At 33.9% G+C, this 15,245-nt stretch overlaps 1 protein-coding gene across 3 annotated transcripts in view; it reads right to left on the bottom strand.

The window, feature by feature from the left end:
- Window positions 1-13,527, bottom strand: part of lim2.2 (lens intrinsic membrane protein 2.2) — a 31,519-nt gene extending 17,992 nt beyond the window's left edge. The window contains exons 1-5 of one of the 3 annotated variants that reach the window (XM_051910929.1): window positions 12,919-13,521; window positions 8,346-8,536; window positions 5,198-5,335; window positions 4,889-5,023; window positions 2,217-2,365 (exon numbers count right to left, since the gene is read on the bottom strand). In XM_051910929.1, the coding sequence (XP_051766889.1) occupies window positions 2,295-2,365; window positions 4,889-5,023; window positions 5,198-5,335; window positions 8,346-8,523 (522 nt within the window). In that variant the 5' untranslated portion in view covers window positions 8,524-8,536; window positions 12,919-13,521 and the 3' untranslated portion in view covers window positions 2,217-2,294. Of the gene's footprint in view, window positions 1-2,216; window positions 2,366-4,888; window positions 5,024-5,197; window positions 5,336-8,345; window positions 8,537-12,401; window positions 12,595-12,918 lie in introns of those variants that run through there. The other 2 variants (XM_051910930.1, XM_051910931.1) reach the window with 2 other exon arrangements.
- Between the last annotated feature and the right edge of the window lie 1,718 nt (window positions 13,528-15,245).

Genomic DNA, 15,245 nt, shown 5'->3' with positions numbered 1-15,245 from the left:
GCATCATCTTTTCAGCGCATCTGTGAAGTTCACTTAATTTCACTCGTTTAATCTGACTCCAATTTTAAATGATTATTACTCTTAGGTTTTGTTCCCAATTGGAAATTAATCATTTGTTATGTATTAATTTAGATTTTTGATTATGCTGGGTATCTCATATTTTCAATTATTCGTTCATTACGGACCCATATCACTTAGAAAAGTCACTTCGGCCGGTGAGTGCCTTTCACGATCACAAACTCACCAGTTCTGATCTTAGTCAGAGGGTGCAGAGTTTACTAATGCATTTGAGTCGAACCGCCACATGCTTGTTCATACAAAAACACAGTTTTCTTAGTCATGATACTGCAACTTGCTAAGCCAGTTGATAGATAAAAATCAAAAAGTCCCATGATGTGCTCACATGCTCCTTTCATGGGCCTTTAGTTTGAATCTATCCTGACGCAGATTTGCGGAAATATGGACTCCAATAATCTACTGGTCATAATGATTTCAGAAGAATCCAGAGTAAATCAAATATAACATTTTATTTGTCAAGTAAAAATGTATCATGTCAATTTCATAGTTGGACAATTAGAAGCCAATTCAGAAATAATAAATGCATAACATCAATTGAAATGCACATGCACACACCAGATGAGTTTTATTGCTTTATTGCAGGGTGCTTGATCTCAGTTTTTGTCTTAGCAGGAAAATCAAGTCTTACAGGATCTATGACTATATGCACGGAGCGTTCTTTAGAACTTCCGCAACAATATAAACCAGCTGGAAAACTTCCGGTGAAATGTCACTTGTTGGTGTGTTGAGCATCAATTGTGTACTTAGTTTATAATCAGAATATTGTCACTTAAATAGTCAGACCTAACATTAATTTAGTTATTCAAACATAAGACGACAGAAAATAAATAAATAAATAAATTAAGACGTACCTCATTGTTTCTCCTTGGCTAAATTCAATTTGACCATCAGTTTACACACTTTCGTGTGAAAAAAAGAGTCAACAATTTAAGATTTATTGTGCACATTAGTTACACTGAAAAAAGGTTTTCATTCATCCAATTAAAAACATTTACACTGAATTTTACACAGATTTTTAACTTCTAAGAGCTGGCAAACATTGACCTTAGAAAACAATCCAGACAGCAAGAAACCATCAAAACTGTTAAATCAATGTTAATGTGTCAACATTAACTGCATTGAATCAACATCACATTTGCACCCACAATTAATGTTGAAGAAATGTTGAAATTTCAACAAAAAATCAATGGTAATGACATTGAATCAATGTTACAATGTGATGTTGGTTCAACATCATGCTTGAACTCTCAGAAAATGAAACACAACTACAGCTGACTTAAAGCCACACAGCCTGAAATCAATTGAAGATAAAAGAAGACAATAAATCTCTGAAGATCTCAGCAGAAGTTCTTTTTGAGAATTAACAGAGGTTTAGATGTTGATGTTTTATTGAAAATGTTGGTCACCATTTTGGTGATCAGTGTTTTGTTTAGTTGGGCAGTTTGACAGCCGCTGCCGAGGCTCCCAGAGTCCACCTGTCAGTCACCATGGATGCTGTGATTCTCACGTCGTATAATGACTTTCTGCTGGAAATGTTGGAATATGAGCGCTGGATGTGGATGAAGCGGATCCCACGGGAATAACGTGTTTAATCCGGCTCTGATCATGACCGCGCCGGTTGATGAAGCTATACTGATGTTTCTGGACGCTGGACAGTATGATCTCCACATTCTCATGTACACTGCCATCTTCATTCGCAATTTCCCTGTTATAATAATCTTTATAACATTTATTTCAGTGTCAGTCAACTTTATGATTGGTTTCATCAAACATTTATAAACATTTTATATGAAACACTAATAGTTTATATACATAACATTTAAATATGAAGTAAAAAAGGATTATTTAGTGTAAACACTGTATATCCCCACTGTATATCTTTTTTCATATAAACCTCATCAAAAAGACAAACTTATACTGTAATACAGGGTGTTTTTGTGTGCACTTTTTAAAGCTTTGTTTACTGATGTGTTCCTGTACTTATTAATCAGTGTCTTTGTGCTAAATATATATTCCTCATCAGATGGTGTTTTGTGTCTGTACGCCATCTGTTGGACAGACAAACCTCTGTTTTTAACCTGTGAATGATTAAATGTTGCACCATCAGTTCTGTTGGAAAAATAAAACATCCACCAAGAAAGAGTCCAAAAGCAGTTTATTTCATTCAGGATTGAAGCGCTCAGTGTTTTGTGATGATCAAGTCATGCTGAGATGGTTCAGCTGTCAGAGACACTCGCAGGCGCCGCTTCACAGGCACCTCTCTGATAAGCACAGAGCTGCACGACGCCTGGAATACAGAGAAGAGGGGGATTCAGGGGACGTTTACACAACAACCATGCACTAAAAATGGAAAAGTTTTTTCTCTTTTTTTCATGTAGATGACAATGTTGTCAAAATGATCCCAGTTCACATGGATCTGCGAAAATTACTAAAAACGCTGCATTATGCTGCCAGGCCAGTAGTTGGCGATGAATCAAACGAATCGACTCGTTGATTCAAACTAACCGATTCAGTGAATCAAACGAGTCTATTCACGGATTCAAAAGTCTTATTAAATGATTAGTTTGCATCATCACTCTGAGAGGGGTGTTTACACAGTTCTCAACTAAAAACTGAAAGCTTTTTATGCATTTTGGCCATTCAAATCAAACTAAAGTAAGCAAAAACAGTGTTTGAGTTGGTCAGTTCAATTCATTCAACTGACTCTGGTTTAGTGAATCGATTCCTAAAGGTTTCAGGTTCCTGATTCAGTGAATCGATTCCTGAAGGATTCAAAAAAAATTGACTAAGTGAATAGACTCGTTTGATTCGCAGAATAGACTAATTTGATTCACATTTAATCATTTAGCTGATGCTTTTATCCAAAGCGACTTACAAATGAGGAGAAAAATAGAAACAATGAGCCAATGAAATCAAACCAACAATAGTGCAATAATATGTACAGTCTAGCACAGTACACGTAGCAAGTTTTTTTAAACGGAGTGTCTATTTACACTAAGTGCAAATAGCATCCCTTGTTGGCAAACACTATTTACACTAGCTCCACCCACCAATGTCTGCTTGGACCACTCAAGTTTTAAAAAAGATGCATAGAATTCAACGTCTTCAGTGGCACAGCTGTAACGCGTATGGTTCACAGACCTGGCTTTTAATGCGATCGATGCGGGTTCGAATCTGCGTTTTGCCAAGCTTGCATTTATTTTCAATAAAAATGAAAATAATGTTTTAAAACTGCAAGCGAGTGTTTAATAATATTAAAAGTGTTTATTGGGTAGGGTTAGGGGAAGGTGTAGGGAGGGTTTTTATTCTCCCAATAAGGCAGTATCCATTTAATAATTTTAATAAAAATAATCATTTACACTCTATGATATTATTGCATCTTGTTAATGTACAAAAATACTGAGGTGCAAATAGTATCTGCCAATATAAATTACAGATCGCATCTAATTACTATTTACTTTTATTGCAAAGAACTGATACTTTTACATGGTGTAAATAGAATCTATCACTATTTTCACCTAGTGTAAATAGCATATCACTAAGAAAATGCTGCTATTGTCACTCAGTTCAAATGCCTTTTTTAAATGGATATATAGAACAGTAAGTATTAGTATAAATGGGCTGATTGTTGACAAAAAAAAGATGCATTTTCAGATTTTTTTTTTTTGAAAATGGCTAAAGTCAGCTGCTCGGGGTGAGTTCGGCAGGCCTCTTTTGGATGGCACCGTTCACATGACAGATTTCAACTAAATAAGTTTTTTTTTTATGCATTCTGATCATTCAATTCACAAATATGAGATGCTTAAATTTTATTACAAACTGCATTTAAAATTCAAACTCCTAAAGAATTCAAATAGTTGTTTTATAAATTCGATTTAGTGAATCGATTTGTTTGATTCACGGAATGGACTGATTTGATTCACAGATTCGATTCACCGAATCGACTGAATAATGAATGAATTGAATAGGCTAATTGATTCAAACGAACCGATTCAGTGAGTCAAATTAGTCTATTCACTGATTCATAACTCTGATTCAATGATTTGTCTGCACTCTGGGGGGGCATTTACACAACATCGTTTTCAACTAAAAATGTTTTTTTTTTTTTATGTTTTTTATGCATTTTGGCTATTCAAATCACAAATATGAGACGTTTTATTCAATTTTATTACAAATTGCATTTAAGTTGGTCAGCTCAATTCATTTAACTGACTCTGCTTCACTGAATCGATTCCAAGTGATTCGACTAATTTGATTCACCGATTTTGATTAAAACTATTGATTCACTGAATCCATAGAATCGACTCGTTGATTTAAACGAACCGATTCAGTGAATCAAATTAGTCTATTCACTGATTTAAAACTGACTCGATGCATAGTTTGCATCATCACTCTGAGGGAGCCGTTCATTTACAGCATTTTGGGGCCTGAAAACGCAAACTTTTGAAAACGGGTTTCAAAGTGCAAATTTTTGAAAACATTGTTATCGTCTCCGTGTAAACTACAAAAACGCAAATGAGAAACCTTTTCGTTTTTAGTACATCATTTTCGTGTAAACACCCTTAGTCTCCAGTCTTTGCTATGACTAATTCAAAAGAGAAGTCATTTTATTATATTATACATTACTATATATGTTTATTTTAATTTATTTATTTAGCAGAAAAAAAAAAAAAAAAAAAAAACAGAAGTGTAACATTTTATTTGAATATTTTAAAAATCAATTCTTTAAATTAGATTTTCCCCTCTGGGATCAACAAAAGGAAGTCTAAGTCTAAAATGCACTTTGTTTTCGCAAAATATTGATATTTACCTGCTGCCAGAGCCAGTATGATGCCGATCCATCCCAGAATATAGGACCACGAGAACCTCCAGTCGATGTAGCGCTTGCCAAAGAAGTTGACGGTCATCCCGGTGTAAATCGCCAGAGCCAAGAGCGCAAGAAATCCTGCAGAAAACACAAGCAGCAATGACATCATCACTGTCAACCAATCAACACAATGAACCGAACCATCAAACCTGACATCCCAGTATCAGTGTCTAAAACTCTGGTAAATACCAAGTTTAAATGATTTTCCATGAGTTTTTTGTAATGAATGTACGTTGTAATCCGAATCCTCACCAGACAGAAGCAGAGCGATTCCTCCGGTCCGCACTCGTCTGCTTTGGACTCGTTTGGACGCAGTGATGCCCAAAACTACTCCAGCAAAACAGCCCAGCACTGACAGCAGCATGAAGGCACGCGTGGCATCCCAGAAGGCTGCGGGAAAACACACACTTTATGAACAGATTCAGAGCATTCTGGGATACTCGAGGTCCCCTGCGCTCCTTCAGATCTCTGTAAACTGCTGTACTGATATTGAATTAATGTATGATGTTAATTTATTTAGTAGTTTTGAGAGCCGTCATAGAAACTGCATGAAATAGTTTTTTTTAAAAAAAGAAAATAATAATTCGAAAATTATCTAACAAAAATAAAATACATAACATATTCTACCAATATAGACCTAACCAGTTGGATGAAGATTGCTAAAAATTATATATTTTTATACTGTCAAAGAACATATGAAAGTATGTTTTGAAATAAAAAAAATAATAAAAATAAATTCTTCCAATACCGACATAATCAGCTGGATATAGATTATATAAAATATTTTTTATATATCTTAGAATTTGAAATCAAATTATGTTTTGATCGAAAATACAAATAATTTAACTAAAATAAAATTAGAACATGAAATTGTTTTATCTTTTTAATAATTAAAGAATAAAATAAAAATAATAAAGTATTCTTCCAATATTGACCTACTACTCTGATGAATATACATATTAAATATTATATTTACATATTATGTTTTTTATTTGCCATAGAACATAAAATGAAATTTAAAAAAAATATATATATATTTCAATACCGACATACTCAGATGGATACAGATTATTAAAAAAAATATATTTAAAAATGTTATGTTTCACAGAACATGAAATGAAATTGTTTTGATAAAAACACAAATGTTTAAAATAATAAAATAAATAATTTAATGTTCTTCTAATATTAACCTTCCCCCCAGATGGAAAATATATATATATATATATATTCAAAAGAACATGAAATTACATTTTATATTTTTAACAATTAAAAAAAAATATATAATAAAATCAAATATTTGTACAATACTGATCTACTCAGATGGACAGAGATATTACATATTACATTATATTACATTTTTTATGTTTGTCATACAACATGAACTTAAAGTGAACATTAAATTGTTTTGAAAAAAAAAAAAAAGTTATAAAATAATAAAAATATTACATATTCCAATATTGACCTACCCACATGGACAATTAAAAATATTAAATTATACATAAATGTTACACATATTAAATATTTTTTTATATTTTCATAACATTCTTTCACAAATGTTTGTAGAAGCAGTCTGCATGCCTAGGTGCTTGATTTTATACACCTGTGGCCATGGAAGTGATTGGAACACCTGAATTCAATGATTTGGAGGGGTGTCCCAATACTTTTGGCAATATAGTGTGTGTATCTACAGGTGCTGGTCATATAATTAGAATATCATCAAAAAGTTGATTTATTTCACTAATTCCATTCAAAAAGTGAAACTTGTATATTACATTCATTCATTACACACAGACTGATATATTTCAAATGTTTATTTCTTTTAATTTTGATGATTATAACTGACAACTAAGGAAAATCCCAAATTCAGTATCTCAGAAAATTAGAATATTACTTAAGACCAATACAAAGAAAGGATTTTTAGAAATCTTGGCCAACTGAAAAGTATGAACATGAAAAGTATGAGCATGTACAGCACTCAATACTTAGTTGGGGCTCCTTTTGCCTGAATTACTGCAGCAATGCGGCGTGGCATGGAGTCGATCAGTCTGTGGCACTGCTCAGGTGTTATAAGAGCCCAGGTTGCTCTGATAGTGGCCTTCAGCTCTTCTGCATTGTTGGGTCTGGCATATCGCATCTTCCTCTTCACAATACCCCATAGATTTTCTATGGGGTTAAGGTCAGGCGAGTTTGCTGGCCAATTAAGAACAGGGATACCATGGTCCTTATACCAGGTACTGGTAGCTTTGGCACTGTGTGCATGTGCCAAGTCCTGTTGGAAAATGAAATCTGCATCTCCATAAAGTTGGTCAGCAGCAGGAAGCATGAAGTGCTCTAAAACTTCCTGGTATACGGCTGTGTTGACCTTGGACCTCAGAAAACACAGTGGACCAACACCAGCAGATGACATGGCACCCCAAACCATCACTGACTGTGGAAACTTTACACTGGACCTCAAGCAACGTGGATTGTGTGCCTCTTCTCTCTTCCTCCAGACTCTGGGACCCTGATTTCCAAAGGAAATGCAAAATTTACTTTCATCAGAGAACATAACTTTGGACCACTCAGCAGCAGTCCAGTCCTTTTTGTCTTTAGCCCAGGCGAGACGCTTCTGACGCTGTCTGTTGTTCAAGAGTGGCTTGACACAAGGAATGAAACCCATGTCTTGCATACGTCTGTGCGTAGTGGTTCTTGAAGCACTGACTCCAGCTGTAGTCCACTCTTTGTGAATCTCCCCCACAGTTTTGAATGGGTTTTGTTTCACAATCCTCTCCAGGGTGTGGTTATCCCTATTGCTTGTACACATTTTTCTACCACATCTTTTCCTTCCCTTCGCCTCTCTATTAATGTGCTTAGACACAGAGCTCTGTGAACAGCCAGCCTCTTTTGCAATGACCTTTTGTGTCTTGCCCTCCTTGTGCAAGGTGTCAATGGTCGTCTTTTGGACAACTGTCAAGTCAGCAGTCTTCCCCATGATTGTGTAGCCTACAGAACTAGACTGAGAGACCATTTAAAGGCCTTTGCAGGTGTTTTGAGTTAATTAGCTGATTAGAGTGTGGCACCAGGTGTCTTCAATATTGAGCCTTTTCACAATATTCTAATTTTCTGAGATACTGAATTTGGGATTTTCCTTAGTTGTCAGTTATAATCATCAAAATTAAAAGAAATACACATTTGAAATATATCAGTCTGTGTGTAATGAATGAATATAATATACAAGTTTCACTTTTTGAATGGAATTAGTGAAATAAATCAACTTTTTGATGATATTTTAATTATATGACCAGCACCTATATATATATATATATATATATATATATATACACACACACACACATATGACATTTTAATTTTGTGTCCTGTGTTAGTGTAGCATGAATGTAATGCGGTTGACTGTCCTCACCCACGGAGAGCGTGTGGGCGTGGCACTTGCGATTGATGCAGAACCTCCAGAGGCCCTGATTGGCTGCGTTCCCTGAGTAGCGATACTGCATCCAATAGTCTGTTGATGTGGAGATGATGAGGAGCACGAGGGCCGCCACACCACACAGTGAGGCCCCGCCTAGCAGAGTGAACACCATCAATGAGAGCGTCCTGCACAAACACACACCGTTACACGTCAACCTTCCAGAAACTACCCTGATAAAACAATGACTCACTACATTATCCCCACCAGTAGTAGTGCTCATAGTGACCTCATCAAACCGAGACACTGAGGCTGACGTTGCTCCAGACATGACTGATTCCTCAAATCACGAGCCAATCAGAACACTTTACAAACACATAGCAAACACCACTCACATTTTCTTTCTACTTTCTTCAAAAACATCATTCAGCTTTTTCATTCTTCTTCTAAAAAACACTTTAAAACATAAACTATATAAAAATGTAGGCAAAATACCACTGCTACTATAAAATTTGTAAAAACAAAAAAGTAAACAAATATAATTTAATTAATAAATAATACATAATTTATAATATAATAATAAATTATAGGAGAAATTACATTTATAATAATTACATTTACAACAAACTATAATATAAAATGTAAATTAATATATTAATATACAAAACAAAAATGTAAAATAATAAATTATAAGATGAACAAATGTATATTTTTATAATAAATATACAACATATAAATAATAATGTAAAATAAAATGCAAATTAATATGCAAAATACAAATAAGAATGTAAATTATTAACATTATTAATAATAATAGAAAAGGTAAATTAATATAATAATTATTAATAAAAATACTAATAAAAATAGGAAAATTACATTTATAATTTTAATAATAAATATACAATATAAACACATAATAAAATATAAAATAAAAATGTTAATAAATATATTAATAAAAAATGTACAATAATAATAATAATAATAAATTATAGGATAAATTAAATTTATATTTTTATAATAAATATAAAACAATAATATATAAAATAAAATGTAAATTAGTATACAATACAAATAAAAATGGTAAATATTATCATTAATAATAAATTATTGTATAAATAAAATTACCATTTTATAATAAATATACAACATAATAACAATAATACTATTAAAAATAGAGCTGCAAGCAGCAATTAAGAGGTCAAGCACAACAGAAGCAGACAAGGAAGCTATCAGCAGACCAACAATGTCATAATGGACTATGATAGCAACTGAGACAAAGACACTGCATGTCAGTTTTGAAGTCAATCAGACCAACAGTACTGTACTTAGAGCCAGTTGCGTGTTTTGTTCAATTATAGCGCCACCAAGTTTTTTGTGTGTCCTCAGAGTGCCAATATCTAATTTCATTTAGGAGTTATAAATATTTATATGTATGAACACATAAAAAATTACCCACACCTGACTTTGATTGCACTTACGATCAAAATTTTAACATTTGGCCATAAGCATATAGTTAACGACCTATGTTTCCAATTTTCCTATGGTGGTTTTGTCTCGATCGGACTAATGGTTTCGAAGATATTTGCGAATGTTGTTTAAACGCTAAATCACAATGTTACACTAACCGTAAGGTGAAATCTAGCATGTTTTGTATCGTTGGACTCGGCAAGGATTCAAGAATCCGAGGAGATGACTTCCGTGAAAATAGGTCAACCACATCAAAGTTATAAGAATGCAAATTTTTTTTTTACCACTAGGTGGCGCTGGTCAGAAACTTCTCAGACTCCTTCAGGGCTTCGTGCCGATGAACCATACAGAGTTGCGTAATGATACATTCATGTGTTCGTAAAATACAGCATTTTACTACAAAATTCAAAATGGCTGACGCCCAAAATGGCCGATATGGGACAAACTGGATATCATTCGATTAACGAGACAACTTCTATGATTTTTGGACAAACCGTTCAGATGTTATAAGCAAAAATAGCCCTTTTTCGTACCTCATGACCAGTAGGTGGCGCTACACTGAAACGCAGCACGTAACCTCAGGTCATGACTGTGATGACATGGACCAAGTTTGGTAAGAATACGATAAAGTGTTGAGGAGATAGAGCCTTATGTCTATTTTTGCAAGGGCTAAGTAAAATTTGTTCATGTTTTTCGAAAACGGTTTGACAAATCAACTTGAATTCCACAACTTTTTGTCGGCATGATCTGAAGATGATCTGGTTCAATTTTCGTAAAGGAGGAGTTCGAAAACGTAAGTTTTTTGGAAAATTCAAAATGCTGTGAAAATTTTCATGACAGAAAATGATGCCTATTGTTTCTAACCCTTACGGTTTATGCTAAAGTTAGCATGAACATGAGTGAAAGTTTGGACAGTTGGTGGCGCTAGAGGGATTGAGTTAGAGACTCCAAATCGGTAAGGTTAATGTTGGGACTGTCCTCTATCTGTGTGCCAAATTTCATATCTTTCTCACAAGCGGTTCTATGGGCTGCCATAGACTTCCAGAGCGGAAGAAGAAACGGTAGAAAAATAATGATAAGAACGGCAACAGATACAATAGGTGCCTACTAGGGCTGGGTAAAAAATATCGATTTCTCAATTTTAATCGATTCTCATTTTTACGAACCGATATCGATTCTTAAATCCCAAGAATCGATTAGTCCAGTCTATTTTCAGTTGATGAATTAATAGAACATTGTAGCGCTCTTCCCATCTAATAAATGGCAATAAGCTTTGTGCTTTGTAACTTTTGATATGAAACAAAATTCTGTCCATTTTATTACAAAATAATAAAAAATAACCGTTTTGGCGCTGTTTGATGTGGCGTGACAGATCGCTGTAGCCTCAGATCAAGAAAGGCGGCAACGCGAAGCGCGCGTGAACTGATCATCTCCTCCGCTTTAATACCAGTTACAGCGCGAAATAAACACGAACACCCAAAGGTATGTTCAAAGATACAGTACAACTTACCGAAATCCGTATCCTGTCTCATGAAATAGCTCAATCAGTGTTTCAACCGCGAAAGACGTCAATAAAACAGCTTGTAAGCAATGTCACGTAACGTCACATTTACCTCAGAAAACATATTCAGTGACCATAACTCAGCTAGAAAACTGAACTCTAGAGAATAGCATTTTGCTAAATATGCACCATATTACACATTCGTTATAATTTATAAGGTTCTTCAATATTTAATGCATGTTTGAATAAATCCGTCAAGTTTTTATAACAGCCACCATTTAAATAATGTATTTCAAAAAACGAATTGGAGTAGAAATATAATTACATAATTGTAAAGTTAGTATTTTAACTTTATTATTATAAAAACTTCCTTAACTTCCACTAATTTAAGTGTTTGTATACAAATCAGATCGAATCAGATTTTTTTTTCCTTGAGAAAATTTGCCATGTACTGTTCCTTATCCAAAATAATCGATATTGAATCGAATTTAATCGAAATCGAATCGAATAGCAAGCTTGTGAATCGAAATCGAATCGAATTTTGAAATTTGTGTCAATACCTAGTCATAGTGCCTATGCACCTTTGGTGCCCCTAATAATAAATAATAGGAAAATTACATTTATAATTTTAATAATAAATATACAGTATAAACAATAATAAAATATAAAAATGTTAATAATAAAACAAAATGTAAATAATAATAATACAATAGGATAAATTCAATTTATATTTTTATAATAAATACACAATAATAATAAATAAAATGTAAATTAGTATATAATACAAATAAAAAAATAATTATTATTAATAAAATTTTTAATTAAATTATAATTTTATAATAAATATACAACATAATTTCAACAACATTCATCATCATCTATCAATCATACAAGCAATCAACTTCGTATTTTTAAAATAAATGCACAACATGCATGAAACCAAAGATTGATATGGAATAAAATATTTATAAGATTTTTTATTTATGATATATTTGAATGATTTGAAATATAATACTATGTTAACAAGTATTTTACTTTTATCATTATATTCCAACATGATGGTACTTTTTATAAGTGCCACAAACTTTTTCTAAAGAAACACTTGCGCATAGTTGATGTGAGTCCAGCATCATCCCGTCTGTGAACAAAAGCAGTTCTGTGGCATCAGCATTTGGCTCGAATCGAGCCGATCAATCAAGCTTCATCTGTTTATAATAATATGCATACGAGCGTTTTAAATGCGAATCGTTTGCGCAGCACAAACTGGATCAGCTCAGCACATTTCAAACTCGAGCCTGGACACTGCCAACACACAAATTACTCATTCAGAGGACAAATAACAGAGCTATTCATGACGAAACTCACCAAATGTGCCATAAAATGCATTGCAAATGGACACGGAGAACAAACCAGGCTTTTGTTTGCACCAATACAACGATTTAAAGACAACAAGTGCGACGATCAAACCATTTCAAGACGATCAAACACATTCATATTTCCACAAAAAGTTGTCCTTTGAATGTATAAAACATCTAATAAAGTAGATAAAAGGATGCACGAAGTTTCAAATCAGTTAATAACATAAAATCTAGCTTCATGTACCTCTCTGTACTGTCTCCCGCGAAGATTGCGCTCCGTCCGCGCGCCTCGAGGGTTTTTAAACCCTCCACGCGCGGCCGTTATTGTTCCCGCCACAATAGAGCGAATCATCCAGTCAGACATGTGAGATGTGAGGTAATCCGCATCTTTCACTGCATCTCGTCCTCTTGTTTACTCATTCTTCCTCTCCTCACAATCTCGCCAGTCTTCTGCGTCACCGTGTCCAGCGGCGTGGGACGTTTCATGACGCGCGTCGACGGTCGCGCGCCCTCCGGCCTCCCTCAGAGGTCAAGTCGATCCAGAACTCGTGGATTTGGGTTTGAAGGGTGAAGAAACTTTTCACCAGCATGTCTAGTTAAACTACGGAGCCCGGCGCGTCACCTAAAGGAGGAAAAAAAAAAAAAAAAAAAAAAAACAATCCATGCCGACGGTTTTGCAATCCGTTCCCTCAGTTTATAAACCGTGCTCACGAATTCTTAAACTGTTCCCTCGGTTTAACAAACCGTGCCCACGGATTTCCAATCCGTGCGCCCAGATTTTGCAAACTATGCCCTCGGTTTTTAAATCCGTTCCACAAATTCATAATCCGTGCGCACGCTTTCGCAAATCCGTTCCCACGGGTTTGTGGCCCCGCCTCCAATCTTTGCCGGCAGATTCAACCAACTATTTAGGTGCGGGATGCATAGGCTATTGTAAATAAATAAACTTTATTTTACAAAATGGAGAATTTCCTGAACTTCCATTCAGAATTCATTTGAGAATTTCCATTATTTTTATCTTTTAAAGTCCATTTTGGGCAAAAAGCTTAGTATAATAAAATCACCAAAACAAGTCTTCATGTTAAGAATGAATAGTAGGCTACACAAAAAGTTTAAAAAAATAAATAAATAAAAAATAAAGCATTCATTAATTATTTTATGATAAACATACTTGTCTTAAGTGCACTCATTTATAGTCATACATTAATATAATTGATAAATACATTTAAAAAATAAATACAATAAATAATTATAATTGTTGTTATTATTATTATTATTTTTAGCCTATTGTTGCATTTAGGCTACATTTAGAAGAAGAAAAGAGGGACAAAGAAAATAAAACTCAGTCATAATACACAATGCCAGGTTTATTAGGCAATAATAATAAAATGCTAAGATTATCACAAATAAACAAGATTTTGACGCACAATTTTTATTAAATCGTTGTATTCCGCTGCCCGTTGATAGAGAATCACTGCAGTTAATATAATTTGATGAATTATACACAATAAAACAATAAGATTCGTTAACACGTACATGGCCCAGGTGAAAAAATACTATAGTAATTTATAGTAAATACTATAGTGTTTTTGAACCATACCATACTTCAATTAATTTATTGTGGTAATTCTATAGTTGCTGTGATAATATAACTATAGTAATATAAACAAATTACTTTACCCAATATTGTACTGTTTTCTACAACTTTAGGGTAGCTATATTATACTACAATATACACTACAGTTTACTGTAGTAAAAAAACTAAAGTATACTACAGTATTTATAACAGTTGATCAGTTCACTATTATTACAGTATGCTGTAGCATTCATTAACAATGTAAATACTATTATATATACAGTATACTACAATGTACTATAGTATGGTTCAAAAACACTAGTATTTACTATAGTATTTTTTCACCTGGGGGAGTTCTAAAATGAATCCGTGAGTACAGTTTTTACAAACCCGTGGGAACGGATTTGCGAAAGCGTACGCACGGATTATGAATTTGTGGGAAGGGATTTAAAAACCGAGGGTACGGTTTGCAAAATCTGAGCGCACGGATTGGAAATTCGTGGGTACGGTTTATTAATCCGTGGGCACGATTTGTTAAACCGAGGGAACAGTTTAAGAATTCGTGAGCACGGTTTATAAACTGAGGGAACGGATTGCAAAACCGTCGGCACGGATTGTTTTTTTTTCTCCTATAGGTGACGCGCCGGGCTCCGTATTAAACACGTAATAAACACGTAATAAATAAGCAAACTAGTGATGGGAATATAATTTTGTTTGGAACACAAATAACAATGTTAGGGTAATGTTCTACAACAAACCTTTAATTTAAAGAAAACTTTCCAGGCTAGCAAACAGAGAACATTAAAATATCTGTTCTGGGAAACGGAAGCTAACGTTTCCACAACGTTCTGGGAACCATGTCAGCGCCAACTTGGAGTCAAATTTATAAAATATTCAATTTGCATTGAAATTGATCAATTTTGTGATAGATTCTGCATGTCCGGATAGAGTAACCTGGTATCAAAATGTATGTAGCCGGCCACGTTCATTTGTGT

This window comes from Ctenopharyngodon idella, chromosome 10 (genome assembly GCF_019924925.1).
Source record: "Ctenopharyngodon idella isolate HZGC_01 chromosome 10, HZGC01, whole genome shotgun sequence".
NCBI lineage: Eukaryota > Metazoa > Chordata > Actinopteri > Cypriniformes > Xenocyprididae > Ctenopharyngodon > Ctenopharyngodon idella.
This window is presented reverse-complemented; position numbering and strand designations above follow the sequence as displayed.